Below are 22,517 nucleotides of genomic sequence, written 5' to 3' on the forward strand. Positions count from 1 at the left end.
GAAAAAGTAGGCAAAGTCGCCTTCATTTCACTTAGATAGCATGAACATTCTCATACTTGATTGTTCTGTTCACATCTAGTCCTAAGATGTTATTAAACTATCATGGCTATGGAAGAAGATGGATTCTCTATCCACTTCATCAAACATATTCCAAGAATGTTAGTTTACTACATCATGTACCAAAACAAATACCAAGGTAAGAAAGAAATAATTTCTCAAAAAAACAAGGGGAAAATTAGGAAAAAAATAATTTGTAATACATGCATGCCACACATCATTAGTATTAATCACTTTATATTTGGACAGGTTCTGTTTGGAGAATAACTAGTGATAACTCATTTATTCCTCTACTTTTTTTTTTCTTCTCACGTAGCTCTCTATACTTTACGTCAAAGTATAAACTATAAGGAAAAATTAATTAGGATGTAAATTTTTTATTTTTTTCCCACGTAATATTTGAGGATCTTGTTCGAAATTAGAATTAGAATAAATATGATTAGAATCGTAAAAAATGCAGCTGATGTGGAACACATCCAATAACGGGACATTTTTGGGTTCATATTTGCTAATCTTAGAAATTTTCTTTCCAATTAAAATTTGATGCATTTTTAATTTGAGAGATTAAGTCCACTGAGCTTCGTTGGCATATCAAGTTGTTTTTTATACTTTGTTTCCAAGCTGTCTTCAACTCATGTAAAAGAAAAGGAGAGACTGCATTATATGTATTTTACCATCGATCGATTGGATATGCAGACACTCTATATAATTAAAAGAATACTTTGTATTCTCTTATGCATTGCTACAAAAATATGTTAAAAACTTCAGAATACATCAGATTGTATTTTTATATTCCCAAATTATTTACATATTTTGTTGTTTTTTTCCTTTAATTATTAAGTTTCAAGTTATATAGTTTCTTGATTCACAAAAATATTATATTGTGTGTGTGTGTATATACTTCTCGTCCCTAAATATCTCAATAGGAATGCAATTTGAGAAGATAAAAGTGAGAAAAATTGGGGGAAAAAAAGGCTCCTATTGCAGGGGGAAACTGAAAACAGACGTATCCTCTAAAAATTAAAATTCATCGGGTTTTTATTGAAAAAAAGAAAACTTTCCCCTTTGTTATAATTTTCCGTGACCATTCTTTAGCGGTCACGTGTGCTTCAGCTTCGCTACGCTGACGCTGCCAGCTCATGGATGATGCTAACGGTTGCATAAGACGCACCGTACTCTTCGTCTCTCTCTCTCTCTCTCTCTCTCTCTCTCTCACTGTCCGATTCGCACCCCCCAACTTCCACAGTCGAGAACTCCACAAATCCAATGGAATCGGTGCCGACCACCACGGCGGCGACGACTCGACCCGACCGGCATAGCCACGAGATCCGTACCGCATCCTCCGCCTGCGTCGCCGCCATCGATGCCTACTATTTGCAGGTCCTCTCCTACGGCCGCGACCGCCAGGTCATCCTCCAGGCTCCGCTTCACGACCCCGCTTGCTCACTCGCGAACTCCCTCGCCGCCCACTTCGCCGCATCCCACCGCCCCTCCCAGTACAAGTCCTTCCTCGCCGCTGCCGCCGCTTCCCTCGTAAGACGTGCTCCTTTTCCCTTTCTTGCTTCTTTATTTAGTGTTTGTTTTAATTCTTTAGTACTGATTGATTTGTGCCGGTTAAGGGGAATGCTACTTCCTACGAGAGAGCAGTTTTTAGAGCGATTTCTTGCTTGGTTGGAGACGAGAAGGATGAGGACGCGGCGCTAGAGATGCACTTCGAGGTTATTTTTTTTTCCTCCTCCTCGGAATTATATGTCGGAATATTGGAGTTATCGTTTTGGTTCGTACCTGGTATCAGTTTTGCATTACATCGAAAAGTTATGGTGTAATAAGCGTGGGGGCAAAGTGAGACTGTTAAGGAAATCCTTTTTGTGTGTGTGTTAGATTTGGATATCTTTTCTTGGATAAAGATGATTTTTTCTTCTTATTTTCGGTGATTTTGATGTAAACCTACGTTATGCGCAATGAAATTAGAGTTTCCTTAAATTTAAATTTTGGGCAATGCTAATGGAGGTGAGAATTCTATGCTCCAAACAATCTTGAGAAGATTGAGTAGAAGAGTTTTGGAATCTTATCTATATATGTTCGCCTGAGAGGATTGACAAACAGTATAGGCTCTTGCTAAGTTTAATCAAACTATGTGAACATGTAGAGTACCAAATCGCACAAAAATTATGGTCCCGACACTTTATTTACGGTTTCTGGAATCTCACCTGGAGGTCTTCCAATTTATGGGGTTTAATTACAAACAAAGAGTCACAGCTTTCACGATGATGGTTGAACATTTCCTTCTATAGTGACTCTTTTGAGTTCTCAGTTGGAAGTAGTGTGTTGCTACAATTTGTCAAATTATAAGTTTGAGCTTACATTGAGCTAGCACATGATATACTTTTCCTCTGTCAAGATATAAGTTGTAGCGCTGTGATAAATGCCAGTTTTTCGGGGTTGATGAATATGGAAACCTGAGCTTTTTTCATAATTTGCTTGCAGTTACTGAATGAGTTTCCTAAAGATCTGGTGTCACTGAAGAGGGCCCAGGTCCTGTGTTTCTACTTGGGTCGACCTGATCTATCGTTAAAGCTAGTTGAACAGGTATCCATGTGAGAAACACTACGAGCTCTTTTATATATTTTTCAGAGACATTAAGAACTCTGTCTCTGCAGGAGTTCAATTTCATTTTCCTTGTTAATCATATCTATTTAGGTGAAATTTAATTTTTATTAACTGAACAACATCTAGTACCGAACTTCAGTCATGTAATAAGTATATCAATTAACTTGAAAATGGTAATTGATGAAATACACTCTTCTCCTTTTGTGGTCTCAGGTATTGCCACACAATGAAGATCAGAGTTACATCTACGGTATGCTTGCCTTCCAATTATTAGAACTTGGAAGAATGAATGAGGCTGAGAAGGCTGCGAGAAAAGGTTTTGATATAAACAGGCATGACTTGTGGTCACAACATGCGGTAATTGAAAGCTTCTATGATCTTTGGAAATATACCTCCTTATGCCATTGCTATTTCCTCATATATTTCTTCTTTCTCAAGTTTTCATGCAAACCAACTTTTGCATGATTGTCTAGTACTGAGATTTTGAGACCAACATGATGAAGACATTATTCAGATAAATCAATAGAAACACAGAAGCCTGGGCTGCCATTTGAAACAACTTGCTGGCTTTTTCTTGATACTATCTTAAAGCTATATTTCTTGGTCTCGATCTGTTTCTCCTGAAGTACACTCCAAATTCTTATAGTGCAGTATACAGTACTATTTGGGACCATAACCATTTTCCATTTGTTGCTCTTGTAACAGCAATAGATTCAACATTTAAATATCTTTTGTCTGACAGTTCTTCTTCTCTTTTTTCAAGTTATGCCATGTTTTCCAATATGAATGCCGTTATAAAGAAGCTGTAGAGTTTATGGAAACGTGTTCTTCCTCATGGACATCCTGTTCATCATTCATGTATGGAGATTTAACTATATATATCTATATTCTTGAGCTGCTGCAAATGTTTAGGACCTCTCCAATATTTCTGAAGGGTTTTGTTATCTCACTTGTAGGTACACTCACAACTGGTGGCATGTTGCGGTTTGTTATTTGGAAGGTGAATCTCCAATTTGCAAAGTTCTAGAAGTTTATGATCACTATATCTGGAAGGAACTTCAAAGAAACGATGCTGAGCCAGGAGAGGTATTGTTAGATTACTCTTTCCTGCATCCTTGTTTTCATTACTCAAATCCGTCTCATGCATTCAGGTGTATATAAATGCTCTAGGCTTGTTGATCCGTATTTACACACATGGCCTGACGGACTGCATTGTGGATAGGATAATGACGCTCACAGACATATTTAAGAAAGAGGTAATTTCTAGTCTTTAAAATTAAAGGAACAGACTGGCTCATAATTTGGTAGTTTGACTATAAATTAAAAAATGCAGGTATCGCAACCAAGTAATTACTCTAATCAATTGCCCTTGATAGTTTTTAGGAACTTTGCCTTTAAATATTCTTTTGAAAAATATTGAGGAAACTAAGCCCATAAGTCCCTGTTTCTGCACATATTCTCTGTTATTGACAGCTATGTATAATTTTTGTTCTGTATTCTGTTTGTAGCATTGACAGAATGCAATTCCAAGAAAAGGTTTGATGAAGTAGTTCTTCATATTAAGTGGATCTTTCATCCCTACTAGCAATTAAATTCCTTGTTTCATTTTGGCAAAAATTCTCTCCTTGTTGACTGTTTCATATCTTAAATAGGATATAAGAGTAAGGTGTCTAAAATACTACGGTGTACTTCTAGTAGTCATTAGCATCATCATTCACCAAGACATCTCCCTAGAGCACATCTTGAAGTTGAGAAGTTGCCATGGAAGAGTGCTATGGTTTTACTAGGTAAGACATTTTTTAGGTCAAGAAACTGTGTTTTTTGGTTTTCTTGGTTCTGTTTTATACAACTCCTGATTTCATGTTGCTATTGTGTTAGCTTGGAATGAATAGTACTTTTTGTGGTTGAGTTAATTATTGTTGCATCACTTTGCTTGTTCATTTCTATTCTTTAGAATTCCCTTTTCATTGTTCTTCTTCAATTTGCTGCTGTAATTAAGAGTTCACACCTTTTGGCCTATAGATTAGCCTGTCTGTAGTAGTAATCCTAGCCTTTCGGCTGATTCTGTTGAACTGATTTTGTGAAGCCTTTTCCTTTTGATGGACATAGCGATATATAGTATTATCACTTATATGAGTTATTATGACTGGATGTGGTGAAGAAGGATAGTCAAACCTCGAGGTTGTGTGGTTAATCCATATTATAGCTAAACGTAATAGAGTAGCTTAACCACATTAATATATGGTCTTTTAGTATCTTTTATACCTTTTCTAGTCTACATGGGGCATGGAATGGTTGCTCGACATACTAGCATTGTGGGCGTTAGCTAGCATGAAGGAGCCCAAAGCAGAGGATTTATTAAAATCCATGAAATCAAGGTAGGGATTTCTCAAAATATGATTCTGACATTTTGTTTACAGGAACCAAACATATTGCTTTCACTCTAATAACTGAGTCTGCCCTGTAGGATTTATTTGATGAGCACGAAGAAGCAGAAGAAGATGCAAAGTGCAATTTTGGTGTGTGCATTTACTAAATTTTCTCTTCTATTTGTCAACTGCTTATCAAGTGTATAAAGCAAGCATTTCTAATGATGTGTTCAGTAGTTATGTCCAAAGCATACAGCAATTGCTTAGGTTTCTCTGACATTTGCAATATGAAAGTAACAAAGCACATGGGAAGACAAGTGAAAGAAGAAACTCACTGATGTCAAGTCAAATCACAGGGATAGTTTTTGCTTCTCTTCTCTTTTTTCTCCCTATGAACTGCTAGTTGTTTCCTTTGCCGAAATGCTGACTTGCTGAGAGAGCAATCAAAACACATGTTTCCACATAACTTTAGAGAATTTAGTGACAATGTTAGAAAGACATCTGATCTATCATTTTACTTAGATTCTAAAGTTAGAAAAAGTCCAGCATATGAGATCTGAATTTGCCACATGTTTCAATTATTCCGTGATTTGGCTTTTGAGGATAATTTGGAATTTGTCATTGTTGCACTTCTTTTCCTCAATTTACTGCTGGTGAGTTTATAAACCCGAAACGAATATCTGATACACATTCTATGCCTCCTCATTATGTTTCATTTTCTATGTAAGATTCTTTTCTCTGGTCAATAAAGATACTAAGACAGCTTCTGCTTCAGCTGAAAGTTTGATAGACTTGGCAGTATGGGCTTATTTGTGACCCTTTTACAGCTTGCAGAAGCGGTTTATGAGTATGGGAGGGGTGAATACAAGAAAGCATTTGAAATCCTAGGCCCAGACTTCAATGCTATTGATTATAAAGTAGGTTCGGAATATGTAATTTACTTTTAGCATCAAGAATTTTCTTTGTTCTGTCGAATCTAAGTATTTTTTGTTTATTATATGTTTAGATGATTGGGGCATCCGATGAGCAGCTGGATGTCTTTACTGAAGTTTGGTACGATGTCTTACTAAACATTGGACAAATATCTAAGGGTACGAATTCAACTTTTCTTGGCTTCTTATCTAAAATCTCTCTCTATCCCTTCTGAAGGAACTGATAGTATTAGTTTGTTTCTACAGCAATTGAAGAAATTGAGAAACAAGTAAGCAAAAGGGCGGGGGCACCTTTCTTATGGTCCTTGCTGGTATGTCTTTAGCCTTCTCTCTATTTCCTTTTATTTACTCCTCTTATTCCTCTATTATGAGATTGAACGAACTGCCATAGAATAACTATTACTTCCAAGATTAGCATTTGAGGTAGCAACGTTGCTCTCTTTTGTGTAAATAGTTGGACAAATGTGCTTCTGCTATGAGCGTTCATAAATTATACTGTAACACAACCAAAATTTTATATTTGTTTATAGACTTGCAACTATCAAAGAGAAAAAGGAGGATGAATTAGGTCAATATATGTTAGGATTGGATTTCTACCAGTATGACAAGATGTTGTAAATGTTCTGGAATCTGAGCTCTATAAGGAAACATTTTTTTGTGGACATTGGCTTCTTTAGGTGAACTGAAGGAGCAATTAATTTTCAGGACTTTCCCTGCTCATGCTGGAGACTTATCTGTAGTCAATGATCTTATTTATGTTCTTGAATCTCCCTTTTTTTGTTAAATACTCTTGCATTGGCTTTATTTTGTACTCCAAGTTTGGATTTTCCAAACTAATACCTGCGTCCAGTTGGTACTTGAGTCAGCCATGGAAAGTAGTTCAAGCTCTATAATGGGCTCTATGCACACCGACTATATTCATTTTATTACATAATATTGTGAGAGTGGTTGCTAATTTTTGCAGACACATTAACAGTAAAAAAAAAAGCTGGTTAAAGATCCAAATTTTCGGTGTACATTTACTAAATTTTATTGGTTTCCAGGAGAAGGCGTATTCAATGGAGGGCAGAGCAGAGGCTTCAGATGCTGCTGAGAAGGCAAAGGCTCTACGAGCTGCCTGTTTTAGTTAAATGCTCAGAAAATTACTAGCTCATCTCTTTAAGAGTCTCCCTAATCAGCATTCCTTGTAGTGTTTGTAATAGCAAATTTGGACACATAAAAGGAATCTATGCATTATGTTGTAATTATTGGATCTTTAATTCCATAAGCCCGTGTGAGCTCTAAACAAATTTTAAACAACCTTTAAATGAGGTAGCAGGGTGATGCTATAAACTATCTCGTTGGGCTCCAAAACTTTTTGGCATTTTTTATTCCGTCATTGACCAGCGTCTGTTGTTAGAAAGTAAATTTTAATGAAGACATCTGACTTCAGGTAAGTGATTTTTTTTTTCTTAAGAGAAAAAAAATAATAAACAAAAACTATTTTTGATAGAACTTTTCAATTTATTATATATATTTTTTCTTTCTTTATTTTCTAGCGACTTAACAATCCTCTCTGAGTTTAACTCGCTAAAAATGACTTAGTCTTACAAAGAGACACGAATCACGAGAGCTGCCTCTGGCCCTCAAAATTCATTCATAGGTTTCCTATTTTTATTAGGTGAATGAATGTACACGAGTGAACTCACGGGTGCCACACGTGCGCTTCCAAAAAATCCAAAAAAACCCGCAATGTAAGGCAATAATTAACAATATTTCTGGTCCCCTGACTTGGGGAACAAGGTATCCTTCCCGGATTCGAATGGAAGTCCACATCCATATCTTTCCTGAGGACTAACCTCACGAATCACGTCCATGGTGTCTCACTCAACTCCCACCAAGCGTGGTAATTCGTGAGATTAACTCTGAGCCAAGTAATCGACGGACGACGAGTCAAAGACTACTAGCCTATGCTGGCTTGCATTACGTGGCAGGCACTTATTGGAAGGCCTCTAATTTCCTGTAATTTTTCTGCAGGAAATCTTCTCAAGATGCAGAGGAAAGTCCATACAAATGACCATGTTGTTGTCTTTTGGGAAGTAGGGTTACTCTTCTCTCTCCTGCAGCCTTGGAAGCGAGCGAGAGGAACGGAGGCTACCGCCGTCGTGCTGCCGCCTCTGTTCTTTTCTCGGATTCCAAATCGCATCCCCAACTTTATGTCGCTGACTGTGTGGATTGTAGGTGAGTCTCCAAGATTGCTCTGGTCCTTTTTAGCTTTTTTTTTTTATGGTTTGGTTCCATATATGGCTGCTGGAAACGTTCGGAAGAGAAAAGGGAGTAACTATTGGGATAAACGATCGAACCCCTTTGTTGTTTTGGGATGGAATTGTAGTAGTCTATGTTGTATTTCCAATTTGATTGGGATTTTTCTTTACGATTGGGTCCTTTCCAGGATTTAAGGATAGTTTTTGATATATATCGAGTTTAGTTATCACTTTGCCGTGCATCATTTTTTTGTGTGCGTGCTGATTTCAGCATTGGAGGTCCATAGTTGAATGCTGACTCTTTGAGCTTCTTGCATGCTCTGTCTTACTCGTAGAGGATATTAAGACGTGTGAGAGAGAAATTTAAGTAAACAGTCCTATTGTTAGACTGTTGTATAGGCACAGTTAGAAAGTGGGAATTGTTCTTTTGCTTCCCCACTTTACATTTGCATAAATGTTGATTACATGGGAAAAAAGAAGAGTACTATTTGAGGTATCAATTGCAACCATGAGGAGTGATAACCATGTTTATTGTTTCAAAATATATTGGTCAGTTATCTTATGTTGCTTTCTGGAGTAGATGGGAAGGTCATAAGTACTCACTGATGATGTGATTTTAGTTAAGCCTATTAATAGGAGTTCTTTTTTTCTTTGTGTACCAATGGATTTCATGGAGTTGGCCTTTTCTTTTCTTTTTTCGGATGATTGTATAATGACCAAATTCTGGTTAGATATGCATGTCTTGGATGAGAAGATGGTTATGAATTATAAAGATTATATGAACTTAGAATTTGTTAGTTGATTCACAGTGATGTTTGGTTTCGGATCTGCCAGTGAAAGGCCTTATGGAGTTCACTGGTGGATAAAGACCATATCTACAGTGCGTGAGGCATTTTTCTGCAAAACCAGTATGTATAATTTTATGATTGCAAATGTAGTCTGGAAGAACAGACGTGCTTAGTAGTTAGTACTTATAATTTGCATCACATATCATCTTTTGATAGTTCAAATGTCTATGAATCTATGTTTCAGTTTATTCTTTCATCTTCTTGTAGGTATGGAGAGTGGAGACATGCTAAATTTAAATGTTCAATCATCTTTAAATACTATATTTTATTGGTATTACCTCTGCAAAATGATACACCACCATCCTTTACATTTCCTTTCTTTAGTACTTAGTCGCCTAATTTGTAATGTTTTTGGCTTTGTTGTTATCATATTAAAATGAAAGCTCTCTTTCTCTCTGTATAACCTTATTTGTCTATATGGTTATTGTGTTATTCTTCATAGTTGTCCTCTTCGCCACATGCAAACTTTTCTGAAAGGCATGTTTGATTCGAAAAGTTTATGAGGTTTGAAAAATTAGAAAATAATGTTAAGAAAGACATCTTAGTTCTTTCTTTTCATATATATTTTTCTGATAATTTGTAATTGTTTTTCTCTGTGGTAAGATGTTATTGACCACTATTTGTGGTGGTTCCTGAGTTGTTCACATCTAATCAAGCATACTGCTGAACAGATGACTCCTATATAATTTGATAGTTTCCACCTCCCATTCCTATTTCTTCCAGTTGAAAGAGTTGTTCTAGTACTTGACCAGGTGGTTCTATATTGCAGATAATGTTGAGAGCAAAGCAACTTGGCACTCTCACACAGTGTGCTAGATCATTCTATCTTAATGGTCCACGATGTGGTAGTGCAGATGGAGCATCATGTACTTGCTCTGAAGATGAAACCAGTGTTCCAAGAAAACAACCTTCATCCACTGGTCAACAGCAAAAGAAGGCCAGTTTTTCAGCTGAAGCTCCAGTAAAAGCTGCTTCTCCCTACTTACAAAATGCAGTTGGATCTGTTGGTCACAAAAGTTATGGTTACACAGCTTCCCTTCCACATATTGTCTCCTCCCCATCAACTTTGAAGTCAGACTTAACTTCCGGAAACAGTAAAAGCAACCATGTTCATGATGCGGATCATACTCCTGGAAATAATTTGCATCATTCTTCTAGACAGACTGCTGAACACTTTGCCAAGCCAGCTACTGCAACCTCTGGCGTGTGTTCTGAAAAAATAGTGAATTACAGGATCGCAGGTGCAGATGGACATGGTATTCACACACCTCAAACTTGCATGGTTGATTCTTCCCAGCCTTTATCAAGTAGTAGGTCTTCGAGTGGCAAGTCCCACAATAAAGCTTATTATTCTAAAGATCAGCCTCACTTATCAGGTGATGCTGTTGAAAGCTCTAACTGCAATTCTTCTCGACTTGATGATTTTGGGGATAATGTTTCAAGGGCTGACTATGTACAAGCTAAGAAAAATATTTCTGAACCTACTGTTGTGAATCATAGATTACTATCAGAGACAAAGAATCAAAGACAGTCTGTTAAGCATGTAGCAAAATTCCATTCTGATAGTTTTGCTTCACATGCCAAGCCTGAGGAACTCTTGGGGAAAAAAATGCCAGGTGTTACTTTTGACAATATCGGGTCTGTCAGTAAATCTCAACATGCTGCAAGATCAGTAAGAGTACATGCTGGAGGTGCTGCATCTAACTTCCGTTCTGCAAATTCTTTACGTGCTGTTGAAAGGTACTCTAACACATTGCAGCAGTTAAAATGGGGACCAGCAACTGAACATGCTTTGGATGATCTTCAGTGCAAATTAGATGCTTTCCAAGCAAATCAAGTGCTTAAGCTGCTGCATGATCACTCTGTTGCTTTGGGATTTTTTAAATGGTTAAAATGTCAACCTGGGTTCAGGCATGATGGTCACACTTACACTACCATGATTGGTATTCTTGGACAAGCGAGACAGTTTGGTTTAATGAGGAAACTTCTAGAAGAGATGATTAGAGATGGTTGTCGGCCAACTGTGGTGACTTACAACCGTCTGATCCATGCATATGGCCGTGCTAATTACATCGGTGAGGCTGTTAAGGTTTTCCAGGAAATGCAGGAAGCTGGCTATGACCCTGATCGGGTAACTTATTGCACACTCATTGATATCCATGCAAAAGCTGGATACCTGGAAGTTTCAATGAACTTGTATCACAAGATGCAAGTAGTAGGCCTTTCTCCTGACACTTTTACTTATAGTGCAATGGTCAATTGCCTCGGGAAAGGCGGCCATCTTGCTGCTGCATACAAGCTGTTCTGCGAGATGATTGATCACGGCTGTGTTCCTAACCTGGTCACATACAATATTATGATTGCGCTTCAAGCTAAAGCAAGGAATTATTCAAGTGTAGTGAATCTCTACAGAGACATGCAGGCTGCTGGATTTCGTCCTGACAAAATAACTTACAGCATAGTTATGGATGTTCTCGGTCGTTGTGGTCGTCTTGATGAAGCAGAAGCTGTGCTTGTCGAGATGAAACGGGATTGGGTTCCTGATGAACCTGTATATGGTCTTTTAGTAGACTTGTGGGGTAAAGCTGGCAATGTAGATAAGGCTCAAGCATGGTATCAAACAATGCTTGACGCAGACTTGCGGCCTAATGTACCAACAAGCAATTCCCTGTTGAGTGCTTTTCTCAAGGTACACAGGTTTGCAGATGCCTACAATGTGCTACAAAACATGCTTCGTTTGGGACTTTTCCCCTCTCTCCAGACCTACACTCTACTTCTCAGCTGCTGTACTGAGAATAGCCCACAAATGGGGCTGTGTTGCCAGCTCATGGCCATTACAGGCCACCCAGCTCATATGTTTCTATCGTGTTTGCCAGATGCGGAACCAGGCGGACAAAATGTGAGGGTCCATGCTGGCCATTTCTTGGACATGATACATAGTGAGGACAGAGAGAGCAAACGGGGTTTCGTGGATGCTGTTATAGATTTCCTTCACAAGTCCGGTCTTAAGGAGGAGGCTGGATTTGTATGGGAGGTGGCATCCCAGAGGAATGTTTATCCAGACTCGATCAAGGAGAAGAGCTCATCTTACTGGCTCATCAATCTACATGTGATGTCAGAGGGCACTGCATTGACTGCATTATCTAGGACACTTGCTTGGTTTCACAGGCAGATGCTGGCTTCAGGCATTGGGCCGCAAAGAATCGATATCATCACAGGCTGGGGAAGGAGAAGCAGGGTTACAGGTTCATCATTGGTTCGTCGATCTGTTCAAGAGCTGCTAGATCTCTTCAGATTCCCGTTCTTTACTGAAAATGGCAATACGGGATGCTTTGTGGGATGTGGTGAATCTCTCAACAGATGGTTGCTCAATTCATATATAGAGCGCATGCACTTATTGTAGCATTTTTCTACTTTCTACCCTGATAGGAGCTTCTTGCTGTCTGTTGTAGTAAGTTACTCTAGTTTAGAGTTTTAGGCCTTTAGGCAGATGCAATTTTGTGGATCGATTTGGATACATCCTCGCCTGCATCTGTCTATCTATTTTGCTTTCTCCAGCTATAACCGTTGTAATATGTCCATTTATTTGTTTAAATTTGCTGAGGTTTGATTGGTGGACGATCTATTTATGTCCCTGTTCTGTTTTAATAAAGTGGATTAATACCACAGATTTTGTCTGATTGGTGTTCTAAATACTTGTCATTTGTTGCATGTTTAATTCACTATTGGCAGATCAGTGTGCATTCAATTTCTCAATTAGGATTGACGTAAGATGTACAAATCTTGGGATTTGCCATCAATTCAAGGGACTCTCAATTTCATGCATAGTTCTGGGAATTGAAATCTGATAGGAATCTTCAAAAGGGAATGGCTCAAGGTCAATTGGTAAATTGATGAATTAGTCTCTCGAGTTCCACCATTTCTTGAGATTGTTTTATGCGAGCGATGGTCTAAAACTCGGATAACTAAACCGGATAAAATTTGGGTACCACTATATCCGGTCTAAAATCCGGGTCTTTATTGATACCGCCGTATGATCTATAATCCTGTACCCGATGATTTGAGTTTTTATTAAGTTTAAGTCTGACCGGTTTTATTTGCTGGTTTAATTCACTTTTAAATTTAAATAGAATCAGATAAAATTTGCTACCCTCGGATCCAGCTCAATAAAATCGCTGAATCGGATAATAAATTTGAAATATAAATTAAAGGTCGCTAAGTAAACTATTAAATCTTAGAATTCTTTTTAATATAAGTTAATTTTTATGAAATTATTTTATATTTAAAAATCGCTGTCCCGGTTTTAAGCATCACTAATCTTCATTCATATGTAAGTTTGGAAGTATAAAAAGCTAGCAGGGTTAGTTTGGTCAAAAATTCCAACAATATGGATAAAATTCTTGGGAGTTAACGGGTCGGGAACATTAAGTGCTCGGAAGATGTTCGAAGGAATACCTCAATGAGGAGCTGCGCACCTGTGAGTCTCCTCCTCCATTTTGGTGCCTCTTTGGGGTGTGCGTCTTGTTTCCGGAGCAACAATGTCCGTTGCCGTCTTCCCTTAAACTACAAGAAGCGTTTCTTCTCCTCTCCAGCTGCAAGCAGCGGTGAACAAGTATTCTCTTTTGCTTCTCTCTCTCTCTGTGAGATTTTGTCCATATCCAATCTTCTCATAGCTGAAACGAGTTCATAAACTATCAAGCATTATTCTTTTTTCCATCGGTTTTCCTCTTTATCATATTGCTTGCTAGTAGACTAGTATTCATATAAATGTCGACCTTTTCTTTCTTTTGTTTGCTTCCTTTATTTCGTATTACTAGATACTACAGTATGAGGTGGATGTTCGCCAGTCATGAAATGAGCGCAACATTTATGTGTTAAGCTTCTGGTTGTGGCTTGTTTCTTGTCCCGGTAATGAATATAGAAGACGTGTCTTGGTCTTGGTTGAGAACTTTTGGGAAAATTATATAAAGACATGCTTGGTGGTTTAGTAAGTGAATAGACTTTTTCGGCATTTAAATGTGTCCGCATATTGAGGATCTTGATGATGAACATTTGACGAGATTTTCAGGGCTGGGGAGGCCTTGCACGGTATGTGCTTGGTGAGTATGGGCTTCAATTATGCTCAAAAGATCAAATTCTAGTTGTTCCTGAATGCCAGTCTAAAATTGAGTAGGGTATAGTTAATTTTGGTTTCTTATCTCGAAGTTATTATATCTGAATCTCCAATATCCATTTTCCAGTAAGTTATTCTACACTTCCCATTTCCTGGAATTTCATATAGCTAATAGCTGGTTTAAATGGGCAGGCGAATGAGCAATTATTGGTGGTGGTTGGTGCTGGCGCAGCTGGAATTTATGCTTCAATAAGAGCCAAAAGCATAGCTCCTAACTTGAATGTGCTGGTTGTTGAGAAGGGAAAGCCTTTGTCAAAGGTAGACTCTCTTATTAAGTAGAAACTTCATGCTCATTAATCATTTAAAAATTAAAATATCTCTATCTTCTATGAATCTTTGAAAGACAGTAAGTTTGAATATCTATTTTTGTTGATGGTAATAATTTGATTCAAAAGTCACAAAACTCCAATTGAAAATAAGTAAATCATGTATAGTCGAGTCTAGTGTTGGATACTATTTTCTTAAAACTAATTTACTCTTCGGACTTGATCCACACGTGTGAATCAAGTCGAGCTGGGCCAGGCGACTCACATGTGCGAGTTGATTTGCATAGATTCCTTTACCCATAGAATATGTACATCTTTTGGAGCTCAAAGCTCATAAGAAGTTTGACATTTATATATTTAACTAACATTTTTTAAATATCTAATATGGTACTAAACTTACTTCTTTTTACTTTTTATTGTCATAGTACTTATTTTAAAGTCAATTTTCATTTGCTTTTCTTTATGAATTTGAATAAGTGAATAAATGATATTAAAAATACTCTTAAAGTTCTTTTAATTCCACCATTAATCCATCATTAATAATATGTGAACCACATTTAAATTGGGCTCAAAGTTTATAAAATATTCATGTTCATATACATAATATTTCTAACAATCTTTTCACTCTTTTGACTAATATTAATGCATATTTCTGCTGCAACAATGTTGCCGAATGATTTAGAAGTCTGTACTTGATGGTTTGCTTTTACAAATCTACCATAATAAATCTCAAAAAATTTCCTTGGGCATCTTGCTTTGCAAACTTCAATAGATTAGAACACCAGCAATGGTTGGCGATAAGTCAAGGTCAATACAAACAGACAACCTTACTTGCATTGTGTTATTTACTCCTGATTCATCGAAATAAAGCAAGCTATGAGCTTATGACTCTTTGTGCAACATAGTATTCTTGAAAAAATTTACCCTAGTTGTCAAGCTACCTAAGCAGCCTCCTTTCTAAAAGCTGGCAATTGGCTTTTGAAAGATATAAAACTAACCATACTTAAGCAGGAAGCTTGGGATCGATTAAGAGGCTTTGGGCATGTTCGAGGAGACCGTATAGTACACTAATATGAAGAAATTGCTTTGGGAGGGAGAGTGCACCGAAAAAGATGTAAAAATGAATTAGTAAAGGAATGGCATATCACATGATCACACTTTCATTAAATATAGCTGAATATAAGAAACTGATTGTGGACACCAACTAGTTAGGGTTAAAGAGTGAAGGCTTTTCTCCTCTATTTGATGATTTCATTATCCTTATTATGTAATTTATTGTTCAGTTAATATCATCTGTAGGTGAAAATATCTGGTGGAGGTCGATGCAATGTCACCAATGGGCATTTTGTTGAGGCAGTGGTAAGAGATAAAATCTTTTATTTAGCTGTTACATTTTTCTTGAACTAACCTCTATTCTTGCCATCTTAAATGTACAAGGACTGACATTTCAATCAATGTCCACCATGGATCAATAGTATGACTTTATGCGTATATATACATATATATAGTGAGATATATGTAAAGAGCCATTTGTGGTATATAGCTACCCTAGGAGAGATATTGATTTATATTATTTGAAAAGAGAAGTTCTTCTGCGATTACTCCAAATTTAGAATGCTACTAGTATAACACCTTTTTAGCACTGCAGTCAGGGTATATATATGTAAAGCATGATAACATAAATAAAGGCATATGTACTTATACATACATATATTGTAGATGTATAAATATATGAGTAGGTGTGAAAAATAAATAGTCAAAACTTTCAGTTTTTCATGTATGCTACCATATCCATTGAGATGCCAATGTGAAATTACTCTTCAATATCTCGAAAAATACTGTTTGGGTTAACTTTTAACTGACATTTTGCAAATGTGCACACATGTATAACTTTCCACCTCCTGTCATCTCTTATCTCGCATTTCTGGACCCAGACAATCAATTGTAATAATCATAATGCCAACTTCTTCCTCCCTAGGTGACTAAAAAATATATATAAAATTATAAATGCCCCTCTCTAGTCATTTATTATCACCTCCAAATTAGGACCAAAAAGTTCAGGCTAATCCAGAGTTGCTATTGATACGGTGATGCATCATCAGTCATCTATGAAGATTCAACAAATATTTTTTCATCAAAAAAGAAAAAAGAATCACTGAAAAGTAGAGTTTGAAGTTCTTGTTATGGTTCTATGTTTCTATCTGCTGAGCATGATTGCATCTGCTTCCTGTTGTATTATTATCAGATCTTAGAATTAATGAGTCTGCCTTTTAGGTGAAAAATCATGCACTTAAGAGTTAAGACTTGCTGATTTGATGTAGATTATTCATACTTGACATTATGCATTATTGTATTAATGCAGAAACTGGCAGAAAATTACCCTAGGGGGAACAAAGAACTGCAGGGATCTTTCTTCAATGCCCATGGTCCACAAGATACCATGTGTTGGTTTTCTGATCATGGAGTTCAGCTTAAGGTAGTCATGAAAACATCTGGAATCTCCTTATTCTTGCGAAGCTACATGTAAACCTTATCAAACATGTTGCTTTTTGCCTTAGACTGAAGATGATGGAAGAGTTTTTCCTGTTAGTGACAGCTCAGCTTCTGTAGTTGATTGTCTTCTCAATGAAGCAAAAAGGATTGGAGGTATCGGTTGTGTTTATATGCTGGTGCATTTGAATTCCTTGCCACATGTAATTAAATTTGTCGTATCTCTTTATCAGCTTGTTAGTTACCTCCTTGAGAACTGTCTATTTTAGCAATTTGTCGTCAATTGCCAAGCCATTACTTTTAACTGTGAGATCTATTCAATATGGTTGTTCTATACCTAAATTATATTTCAAGTGTAATTAAGAAAAAAATCTCACTGTTGCTTATACATGGCAAAGCATGTTAATGTTTTTTTTTGGTACTGGGTGGAGTATATAGAAACTTCTACAGAGACTCGGTGTACATTTTCACTTATAAGTTTCTCAAGATGTTATTTCTTCACTTAGGAGGCAATTGTTGTGAGTGAATATTTTTTTAAACTGCCCCTATTTCTATTGGCTATAAGATGATTTGCATCTTCAGTACTCTGTTACCTGATCTTCTTCCTTCTAACACAAGTAGTTGCTATTGGAAATTGATTCTCATAGTGGATCTCAGCTTAGCCATAGACCACAGGAATACTGAAAGAGACTTGAAAGTTATTTTTTTCGAATCTGAAAACTTATTGACTTAGGGTCACCAGTGAATGCGTTAACTATATACTGGACTATTCCGGTTGTTCACAAATGTAGTGAAAGATGGAAATTCAGGTCTTAATCCAACAATATGGTTTCACCAGTTGAGGTTTTTGAGGACTTAAAGTAAATCCCACTTCCCTGTCTCTTGTCTACTACTGAAGAAGAACTACATATAACCTTTGGATAAAGAAGTAGAATTCCTATCTGCGACCTTTGATACAGACTAGTGGTTTAGCATGTATATTTTATGCTGTCATTCCCAAGTCAAAACATTTAGTTAGTAGGATCCGCTGAAACCAAAATTTCCTTTGCAGTTGTGCTGCAAACTGGGAAAACCGTCTCAAATGCATCTGTTACTGACAATGGGAAATTTGTTCTGAAGGTTGAGAAACGTACAATAGACTTTGTTGAGTATGTAGATGCTGATTATGTCCTAGTTGCTACAGGGAGCAGCCAACAGGTTCGAAGATTTTTTTTGCCTGTTATTAACGTCATATCAGATTTGTGTAGCTATTTATCTTTTATATGATTTGTTATAGGGTTACTCAATTGCTACCCAGCTTGGTCATTCTGTTATTGACCCAATGCCCAGCTTATTCACATTTAAGATCGCAAATACAGAACTGACGAGATTGTCCGGGGTAATGATCTTTATACTTATAATGGAATATCTGTGCAAAGGCATATCTTACTTTTATTATGAGGTTAAATAAACTATAATTTCATTTTCAGCATGCAGATCTTGATTGCACAGTTCACTCTTAGATAGACTAAGTTCCATTTTATATTGCATAATGAATTAGTAATCATTGATTTATGCTCTATTTGCTTAATTGCCTCTTTCCCTTATTTACACCTCAAGATGATCATGATTTCCTATGTCAAAAGCTATCATGGCCTTCTTGTAGACTCTTTCAATCTTTATTGGAGTTTTGGGGGATTACTTCTTTCGTGCCTGATCCTAAACTGCAGGCATAAGACAAATACTTCTATTTGTCAAATGGCCTAATATATTTCATTGCAAACTTTGTCCAATTTCTCCCTGATCAATATTTTGACACTTTCTGGAGGGCTGATGTTAAGATGATAAGATTGTAAATACTAAAAAGTTATCATTGAGACTAAAAATTTATCATTCTTTAGGAATACTCTCAAGTTTGAGTTATGCTCGAGCCCACTCCGTTTAACTGTAAACTGGCTTGGAGGATGATTTTTTTTTTTTAAATTTTCATACATTAGCCTAAACATAACAGTTTGCTCCCATTTAGTTGAATATATGGTTTATTGTTTCTTTTTTTCACAATGAACAGGTTACGTTTCAAAGAGTTAAAGCCAAGCTGAAACTGGATAATGTTCACATGAGTATACCTGAATTAACTCAGGCAGACAGTTCTTTTATATATCTTACAGATAAGAGTAAAAACAAAATAAAAATCAATTATGTGATGTTTTCTGAAAATAAAGTTTTGAGTTTGTAGGTCGGGCCTATGTTAGTGACTCACTGGGGACTTAGTGGGCCTGTAATTCTTCGGTTATCTGCTTGGGGAGCGCGTGAGCTATTTCTTTCTAGTTATACAGGTAGAATCTAAATAATGAATATCTCTATCTGCATCGAACATCCATTCAGAAAAGATATTGCTTTTGTTTTTTGGCCTATGTCAGGGGTACTTATAAGTGCATCTTATAAGTGGTCATGTTCATTGGTTTGATGTCTTGGAGTTATTCTAACTTTCTAAGTCAGAGTGGTGCTTATGGTGTTATACATTAAAGTGATCACATATTACAAATCATCTTCGTATTTTCTTATGGAAACAATTTGATTTGCATATTGGTTTATGATTAACTAATCATGCAAGCCCTGTACTAGTCAATCATTCAAAAGTTTCTGAAGTTGCATTCTAATTCCTTACGATTTGGAATTTTGGATCATGTCATAGTTTTCCTAATATATCTGTAATGCTTGGCTTACAAGCTTTTCATGCTGTGAATCTTATATGTTCTCAATTTCTTCTGTAAAAAGATGTAGTAACATACAAATTGTTGAACTTGCAAATTCCTGATGCATTTTAAAATTTTTTTTTTCTTATTTTGGTGGTATGAAAACCTTTGTTTATTATGCATTTTTAGCCTTGTAGTCGTAATTTTATATGCACATATTTATCTGGAATTGTATACAGGAATGCTTTTTGTGGACTTCATGCCTGATATTCATATGGAAGATGTGAAGTGCATCCTCTTTCACCAGAGAGATCAGCTGGGGGTTTGGTTCTTTATTGAAGATGTGAAGTATCTTGCATTCCATAATGAAATAATGATTTCAAATTTTCAATGTTTTTTCTGCAGAAGCATAAGGCAAACAATTTCTTTCCTCCACAGTTTGGTTTGGCAAAAAGATTTTGGAGGTTTTTACTGGAACAAGAGGTCTTATAGCTTGATAAATTATTTTATTCTGCATGATTTCGTAATATTTTCCAGTACTCCTAGATAAACACTAACCATCTCTCTCCAGGGTTTAGATGGTGATATGCCATGGGCTTCCATTGCAAATAGCCATTTGAATTCCATAGCTCTTCTTCTAAAGCAATATCCATTTAAGGTAGTAGGAAAGGTATGAAGTTATTCCTTTCATGTATATTTGTACAAGTCGTGAAAGTTTTTTGTATGGTGCCAACGTAGAGATCTCCTTTTTCTTTAGAGGAAAGTCACATGCTCCTTACTCCATGTAGGGACAATTTAAGGATGAATTTGTCACTGCTGGAGGTGTTCCACTTCCAGAGGTTTTTCTCTTATTTGAGGAATTCATCATGAATTATTTATTGATGCATATTTTACCTAATTCTGTTCTTTGTTTATGAAGATATCACTTAGCACAATGGAAAGCAAGAAACAACCCAATCTCTTCTTTGCAGGAGAGGTAACATTTATATTTTTGGAACTGGATTGGAATTTCTGTGCTAAAAATGCATCAGATAAAGGTGGACTTCTTCCAGGTACTCAATGTTGACGGAATCACTGGTGGATTCAACTTTCAGGTAGCGGTAAACACAGATATTCACAACTTTGTCATATCACTTACTAGAAAAGTATTAGTAGCTTAAAAAGACAGATAAGGTCACCGACATAATTAGATATCCTTACTTATAAGTTATCTCCATAATAAGTAGAACAATTTAACAAGAAATCATGTTGCAGAACTGCCCAATGTATCATGTGTAGTTAGGCATGCATGTCAAGTAATAAACTTCACTATGGCTAAAGTGTAGCACTTTGTCAATTTGACCAGGAGAGTATTTTGTTACACTTAAAAGTTGCCGGAGTCCAATGTTCTCTTCATCACCCTCTTGTGAGGGGGTTTAGCCTCGGCATATGAAAATAACCCACACGATACATGATAAGTGGCTTTTAAAAATTTTAGCTGTGTATTTGAAGCAGGGGAGGGGTTTTAGCCTCGGGATATGTGGGTTCTTTTCATAGTTCATTATTGGAAGTTCTCTGACTACTTCAAATCATCACTAGTCAGTTTCTTGTGTTTTCATGACAGAACGCATGGACTGGCGGATATATTGCAGGGACAAGCATTGGCAGACTAGCATCAAATTATTATCACCTGGCAGAGGAAGCATCATGATCAAGACTTGGTACAATGAAATGTAAAACTAAAAGTAGAAAAGCAACAAACAAGCCTTAAAGGTACCGAAAGGCATATGAATTATATGAATTCAGACAAAAGGAAGGGCCTCTCAAGGTGCCACTAGACGATTCTCCTGGAACTAAAATTTTTTGGCTTAAAGCACGCCATTTTGCTCTTCTAGCACCATTGTTTGCCTACAAAGGTATGCTATTGAAGTTTCAAACTTTTATTAGAGTTCCATCTACACAACTTTTGTTTCCAGATGCTCTTTAATACTGTACTAATTCCCTTGTCTTTAAACCAGTTACAGATGTCTGCTTACAGTGATCTTGTTGATAGATCAGCCAACCTCGAGAATAAAGAAGTCTTATGATTTGATAAAAGTTAAGAGCTGAAGGAAAGTGCCCTTACTGATAGTTCTCCCTTTGCCTATGGAAAGGAAAATAATTCTTTGGGACAAGGCATTCAGAAGTATGGAACGAAAGCTATTGCCCAGATGCGTATTCATCTGTTTTGAGTATGAAATATGAGTTACCAACTATAATTTTGGATCTTTGGGCTATGGAACTGTAAGGATTTTGCTTTCCTTTGTCACAAGAAGTTGAGGCATGTATCGGATGCCGTCGATTAGACTTGATCAAACAGCCCAACCTGCCCGTCCCCGGCCTGACCCAGCCCAGTTTGGACTGGGCTAAGCTCGGCCCGGACCCGGTTTAGGCTCAGCTCGGCCCGAGCCCGAATTACCCATGGGCGGCACGGGCCATCCCTTTGCCTGCCTAACCCGGCCCAGAAGTCCGCCCGTTTGGCTCGCAACTAGACCCGCCCGTTCTACTACAGTAGCCCGCCCGCCAGTACTTTGCCTATTTTGCTACAACAATTTACCATTGCTACAGTAAAAATATTTTGGTATTGTACTGTTTTGCATTATTTTAAGCACACCTTTAAAATTTTTTAATTTATTTTAATTATTTTTTAAATGGAGGAATATAAATATTTTTTTTAAAAAAATAAGCTAATAGTAAAAAAAAAATTCTAAAAATAGCTAAAATGTGGGTTGGGTCGAGTGATTGGTGGGTCAGGCCGGCTCAGCCCGATTGGCTAGCCCGATCTCTCACAGACCGACGGGCGGTAACGGGCTAGACTATTCTAGCTCGGCTCGAG

General features: G+C 36.9%; 3 protein-coding genes across 6 annotated transcripts; all 3 read left to right on the forward strand.

Moving 5' to 3' along the window:
• The first annotated feature begins 1,216 nt into the window (after nt 1–1,216).
• On the forward strand, nt 1,217–7,303 carry LOC140784364 (uncharacterized). 2 transcript variants are annotated; one of them, XM_073131728.1, is made up of 13 exons: nt 1,217–1,590; nt 1,677–1,775; nt 2,545–2,646; nt 2,881–3,024; nt 3,431–3,525; nt 3,624–3,753; nt 3,819–3,923; nt 4,942–5,045; nt 5,135–5,186; nt 5,864–5,953; nt 6,043–6,127; nt 6,215–6,279; nt 7,012–7,303. In XM_073131728.1, exons 1-13 carry the CDS (start codon nt 1,324–1,326, stop codon nt 7,096–7,098), a joined length of 1,425 nt encoding a protein of 474 aa, XP_072987829.1. In that variant the 5' UTR covers nt 1,217–1,323; the 3' UTR covers nt 7,099–7,303. The 2 variants fall into 2 exon arrangements, with proteins under 2 accessions (XP_072987829.1, XP_072987831.1); XM_073131730.1 differs by lacking the exons at nt 4,942–5,045; nt 5,135–5,186 and having other exon boundaries at nt 1,246–1,590.
• A 693-nt stretch (nt 7,304–7,996) lies between these two features.
• LOC140784966 (pentatricopeptide repeat-containing protein At1g18900-like) lies at nt 7,997–12,752 on the forward strand. The gene is made up of 2 exons (XM_073132618.1): nt 7,997–8,188; nt 9,829–12,752. The coding sequence occupies exon 2, from the start codon at nt 9,832–9,834 to the stop codon at nt 12,460–12,462; it is 2,631 nt and encodes an 876-aa protein (XP_072988719.1). The 5' UTR covers nt 7,997–8,188; nt 9,829–9,831; the 3' UTR covers nt 12,463–12,752.
• Nucleotides 12,753–13,391: 639 nt separating this feature from the next.
• Nucleotides 13,392–22,311, forward strand: LOC140783244 (uncharacterized). 3 transcript variants are annotated; one of them, XM_073130047.1, is made up of 17 exons: nt 13,392–13,671; nt 14,365–14,490; nt 15,798–15,857; nt 16,861–16,974; nt 17,057–17,144; nt 18,040–18,185; nt 18,265–18,366; nt 19,036–19,107; nt 19,204–19,303; nt 19,903–19,985; nt 20,069–20,146; nt 20,235–20,333; nt 20,452–20,502; nt 20,583–20,639; nt 20,716–20,757; nt 21,267–21,558; nt 21,661–22,311. In XM_073130047.1, the coding sequence occupies exons 1-16, from the start codon at nt 13,519–13,521 to the stop codon at nt 21,351–21,353; spliced, it is 1,458 nt and encodes a 485-aa protein (XP_072986148.1). In that variant the 5' UTR covers nt 13,392–13,518; the 3' UTR covers nt 21,354–21,558; nt 21,661–22,311. The 3 variants fall into 3 exon arrangements, with proteins under 3 accessions (XP_072986148.1, XP_072986150.1, XP_072986149.1); XM_073130049.1 differs by lacking the exon at nt 19,036–19,107; XM_073130048.1 differs by lacking the exons at nt 21,267–21,558; nt 21,661–22,311 and adding an exon at nt 21,009–21,236.
• Nucleotides 22,312–22,517: the final 206 nt, after the last annotated feature.

Source organism: Typha latifolia, chromosome 3 (assembly GCF_019914945.1).
Source record: "Typha latifolia isolate L0001 chromosome 3, TyphaL0001v2, whole genome shotgun sequence".
NCBI classification, from domain to species: domain Eukaryota; kingdom Viridiplantae; phylum Streptophyta; class Magnoliopsida; order Poales; family Typhaceae; genus Typha; species Typha latifolia.